Genomic DNA, 5,045 nt, shown 5'->3' on the forward strand with positions numbered 1-5,045 from the left:
CCCCCCACCCACGATACTGCGACATGCGCGCGCCTGGCCAGCCGCAGCGTCCCTCCGCCCTCCGGGAGCCGACCGGAACCCGGAAGCGGAGGCGCCGCCTCCCGCCCAGCCCCCGGGCACCTGCCCTAGAAACCCGCGGGTCTGGCCCAGGTCTGAGCTGGACTCCTAAGCCAGCAGCAGCACCCACCCCAGTCCCCGCCCAGGCCTCACTGGTCAAGGCGCAGCGTGCCCCTCCCTTCCGCCCTGGGGCCCACAAAAGGACGAACAGGAGTTGACTGCGGCTCTGAACATTTTATGTTTGAAAAAGAAGGGGGGAACCGTCCCCACAAGGGGCAAAGCCCACGTGGGCCCTGCCTATGGTTCTCCCTGGACGTCTGCGTCAGTCTCAGCTGCTGCCCAACCTTCTGCGGCAGCGGCCACTGCTCCTCCCCCTCGTCTTGCTGAAGCCTGTCCCCTGGCGTCCTCAGGTGCACCCCGAGCTCTGGGGAAGGGGGGACCGAAAGCCTCAGGTCCCGGGCAGCCAGGCGTCACATCAGCAGGCACCAGGCAGGCCCACTGGGTGTGTCCAGCATCCGCACGGACACCGAGTGTGCACCAGGCTGTCAGCCAGTGTTCGTCCGTGTTTCACACCCTGCAGGCTGCTGCCCGACACACCCTCTGAACCTCCCAGTCTCGTGCCAGAAATGGGCAGGGAAGGAACGGCACGGGGAGCCTGCTGCTCCAGGCTTCCTGCCGCTCCACCACAGGGACCCAAGTCAGCTGCTGTCATTCTTGATGACCACCTCCACCCCATGGTGCCGCAGCTGGGCGCGGAGCAGCAGGTTCTTGTTCTTGAGGTCTTCCACCTGACAGGAGAAGGAGGCATAAAGGGAACAGGAAGTCCCTGAACTTATTCCGACATCAGCTGGTGAAGGGGAAAAGACAAGCCTGTCTGTGGAAAATGAAGGGTAGAGTCCCAACAGGGCTCAGTGGCTTCGGGGTCCGAGAGGGCTCACTGGGACAGGAAGCTGACCTGCTGGCGAAGCACTTCGTTGTCCAGCTGCAGTTGGTCCAGCCCTTGCAGCTCCTCAGACAACCGGTGATTGCTCTGCCGCAGCTCCTGGATGTAATCGCAGGCTTTGGAGAGAATCCCCCCTTTACTCTGCAGGAAAGACCAACAGAACGAGGGCTGGACTACAAGATACCCGCTTGCTTTCCAAAGCAGTTCACTCTCTCGGCCTTACTTTCCCCTAAGAACCCTCAGAAGAAAGGGTGACTGCTGTGTGCAGCCCCGGGACACAGGCGCCTGCCGCCCAGGCCCCTGACCTGGCCTGACTTCGTGCTCTCCATGGAGCAGTCTGGAATGATCTTGGACAGCTGCACGATCCAGTTGTTGATCTTGTCCCGGCGGCGCCGCTCCACTGTGGGAACAGTGAGGACAAGGTCACTCAGCCTGCACTCGCCACAGGCCCAGGAAGTTAGCTGACTTTCCCCTCACACACCACAGCTGTCCGAAATCCCACCAGACAGCTCCTAGCGTCGCCCCCGAGCGCACCCACCTTCATTATGCTGAGCCCTGCGTTTTTCATCCCGCGTCGTCCGGGGAGCTTCTGACTTCCTGACCATGGAGCCCACGGCAGCCAAGTGATGAAGGTCAAAAAGTCAGATTGGCACTTGGGGTAGGAATCACACAAGATCTGGCACTTGTGGTAACTGAGAAGGAACAGGGTTACTCACGGGGAGTAAGGGTGGGTCCTGGGGGCAATGGAGCGCTGGCTTCCTCCCGGCAGCACTTCCTGTGGTGACATCATCACGAAGAACTGACCTGGGAGGGTTCGGGTAGGTCGTTAGCACATGGGACTAGGAACCTCAGCGAGCTCTGAGGCCAAGGCCCTGGGACCCTCCTCTAAAAACGGCAAATTTCTGTCGGCCAGTGTGGCTCAGTGGTTGAGCGTTAATCTATAAACCATGAGATCAGTTTGATTCCAGGTCAGGGCACATGCCTGGGTTTTGGGTTTAATCCCTAGGAGGAGGGGGTATGCAGGAGGCAGCCAATCAATGATTCTCTCTCATCATTGATATGTCTCTCTTCTGTCTCTCTCCCTCTCCCTTCCTCTCTGAAATCAATAAAAAAATTTTTTTAAATAGTAAGTAAAAATAAAAAGGGCAGAAAAAGACAATAAACAAACAAACAATCAAAAAGGACAAACTTCCTCCTGCTGAGGGGGGTCCCACACTCCCTGCCTGCCTAGCCCTCAGGGACAACTGCCCAGCATGTCCCACCGCCCCTCCTGCCCTGCAACCAGCCCCTCACACAGCATCTCACCGGTGCCAGGAGGGGTGGCCTGTCCCAGCAGTGCCTCCGAGCCCTGGGTGGTGACAACAGCCGCTGCACTCCCTGCCGTGGTCCCTGCCGCCCCGTCGCCCACAGCAGTGCCAGGGAAGTAAGCATAGTGTGTCTCAGCGGCCGTCCCCTCTGTGTCAACTGCATCGTCACTGGTGAACGCACCCTGGATCACCGCCTACAAGGACACCAAGAGGACAGAGTCCAGTGACCATCAGATCCTCCCCAGGGAACTCTGCTGCTGCTGCTAACCCTGAGGGAAGGGGGGAGGGTCCAGAGTGTCTGGGGACAGGGAGCAAGATGCCTCGCCACCCCTGGCCTCCCCATCCCACTCGTTCCCTGCCTCATCTCCCTCTGCAGAGTCCTAGTCCCCCCTCCCCTCCCGTACCTGGGTCATGGACTGAGTAGCAGGGTAGCCACTGATGGCACCAGTCCCCTCGGTCTGGCCATCCAGCTGCCCTTCAGACACCTGGATCACCCTATACATCACCTAGAAGCAGGGAGGAAAGGAGGAGGAGGAGAAGAGAGGACAAGAGAGTAAGTGCTAGGGCTCCAGGGCCCCTCGCAAAGTTTCTCCTAGACAGGGCCCCAAGAGTCCTTCGGAACTGCAACCCAGCCGCTCCCCCGTCTATCCCCATATGGAGGTTTCAAAATGGCCCTACTCCATACCTACCTCTATTCCAAATCCAACCCCCCAACAGTCCACATCTTCACCTCATCCTCCAAGACAGGCTCAGTTACCTCCCTCTATCCCAACCCAGGTAACACCTGCAGCCACCTGGCCCCCTCCTTTACCTGGCCCCCATTCTCAGTTCGGAAGACGTACTTGACGTTGGGGTCAGGGAAGGTGGCAGATGACTGGATGCTGGCAATAGCCACACTGGTTGGGTCCTCCCCAGTTGCCACTGCACCTGAATTCAAGGAGCAAGGAAGACTCTAAGTGCTGCTGCCTTCCTCCCCATTTCACTTGCCTGTCGTCAAGAGGAAAAGGCGCACAGACGCCACAGGGGAGGGAAAGGCCATGATGGGCTCTTGGTCCCACTCACCTTCCTGGATCTGCACTGTCCCCTCTTCCGTCTCAGCTGTTTTCTGCTGCCTGTTTGTGAAGGGACAAAGGGTTAGGATAAGGGAAGAAGTGCATGGAAAGCTCACTGGCTCAGGAACATATGGGCCGAAACTCACTGGCATTCCCAACAGACACTAGGCTAGATTGGAATTTGCTGTTTCTTATGTACAGACACTGAGCTGGCACTGAGCAGGCAGCACCCATCTCATGCTAAGAACAGCACTACGAGGCGGGCAGCAGTGCTTGCGTTTTATAGACAGGAAACCCAATCACACACAGCCAGCAAGTGACTCAGGAGCTGGGACCTGAATCGAGGTCTGCCTGACTCCAGAGGCAGCACCTGCTCCCAGGCCTCCCATCCCCCACCCCACCTCCACCTCGTCTTCACTCACCCCTTCATCTCTCTGTGAGGCGGCACCCAAGGAACGGGCCCTTCTTTGGAAGTCTTCGTATCTCCTGCCTCACTGGCCTGAGTGTTAAGTCCTGGCAGAAATCAGGAGTTTGCAGTGACTCTAGGAAACTGAACAGCCCCCATATTAAAACTTAGGCTCCATGAAGACACAGCCAGGAACATAACCCCATTTCTGCAGGGGACAGTCAGCTTCCTCTATCCTGATGCTGAGGAATGGGCTGCAAGTGACTGAAAAAGCAGCTCCACTCCCAGCCTCCCTGCCTCCCGCGTCACTTCACTCCTGGGGGAGGGAATAATCACACGGGCAGCGTGGCAGGTGAGGGTCACAGCTACTGTGATCTGCAATGACCTGGGGGTCAGGAAGAGCCAAGAGAACACCATCTTCACACCCACAGGGCTGCCTGCCTGTGGGGCTCGCTCCACGGCTGACCCTGGAACCAAAAGGTCGCCGGGTTGATTCCTGTTCAGGGCACAGGCCCAGGTTGTGGGCTGGGTCCCCAGTTGGGAGTGTGTAGGAGGCAGCCAATCAATGATGTTCCTCTCATCGATGTTTCTATTTCTCTATTCCTCTCTCTCTAAAAAAAATCAATAAAAATATATTTTAAAAAAACACAAACAAAACCACAGGACCACTGACGCTGATGCCTCTTCCAGCTGCTCAGCCACCGCTGAGCTGAGTGCCAACAAATTTCTGTTCTCAGATCCAGGAGGGAAACCAGAAGCCACTGCCCTGGGAGAACCCCCCAAACGAACCCTACATACCAGACCTGGCCTTTGAGACCCGTTACACTGACAGGCCCTTGTTTTGGTGTCCAGATGTGTGTTGTTTGTTAAAGACCCAAAAGCACAAGTGCATCCATTTAAAGCCCCGATGTATCCTCTCCAACCCCATGTATCTCATTCACGAAGCTAGAATGACACAGTTGCCAAAATGTTGCCACGAAACCTCCAAATCCAAGGAGCCTGGGCAGGAAGGGAGAAAACTCCAGGCCGGGATCTTAGGGAAGAGACATCCGAGGGGCCTGCCGCGGGCCAGACACGCAGCCGGGGGGCAGGAAACCGCGCGCTGAGCAATGAAATCGTCCCGGCGAGAAAGGGGAAACTTTTTGGTAAATTCTCTACCCAATAGTCCCCCAAACCTTTCCCATCCAAGGAGAGTCTTCAGCGATGAGCCTTGGAAAGCCCGGATGCAAGGAAAGTGTTCTCCAAAAAACGGGAACTGAAAGCGAAACGTCGGGGGGGGG

At 57.3% G+C, this 5,045-nt stretch overlaps 1 protein-coding gene across 12 annotated transcripts in view; it reads right to left on the reverse strand.

The window, feature by feature from the left end:
• Positions 1-276: 276 nt before the first annotated feature.
• Positions 277-5,045, reverse strand: part of USF1 (upstream transcription factor 1) — a 5,932-nt gene continuing 1,163 nt past the window's right edge. The window contains exons 1-11 of one of the 12 annotated variants that reach the window (XM_006103258.3): positions 4,564-4,934; positions 3,782-3,909; positions 3,370-3,419; positions 3,150-3,234; positions 2,712-2,813; positions 2,306-2,501; positions 1,717-1,804; positions 1,539-1,597; positions 1,306-1,400; positions 1,013-1,141; positions 522-845 (exon numbers count right to left, since the gene is read on the reverse strand). In XM_006103258.3, coding sequence (XP_006103320.1) covers positions 756-845; positions 1,013-1,141; positions 1,306-1,400; positions 1,539-1,597; positions 1,717-1,804; positions 2,306-2,501; positions 2,712-2,810 — 756 coding nt within the window. In that variant the 5' untranslated portion in view covers positions 2,811-2,813; positions 3,150-3,234; positions 3,370-3,419; positions 3,782-3,909; positions 4,564-4,934 and the 3' untranslated portion in view covers positions 522-755. The other 11 variants (XM_014445675.2, XM_023744589.1, XM_023744584.1 and 8 more) reach the window with 11 other exon arrangements.

Source organism: Myotis lucifugus, unplaced genomic scaffold, assembly GCF_000147115.1.
Source record: "Myotis lucifugus unplaced genomic scaffold, Myoluc2.0 scaffold_478, whole genome shotgun sequence".
In the NCBI taxonomy this organism is placed as follows: Eukaryota; Metazoa; Chordata; class Mammalia; order Chiroptera; family Vespertilionidae; genus Myotis; species Myotis lucifugus.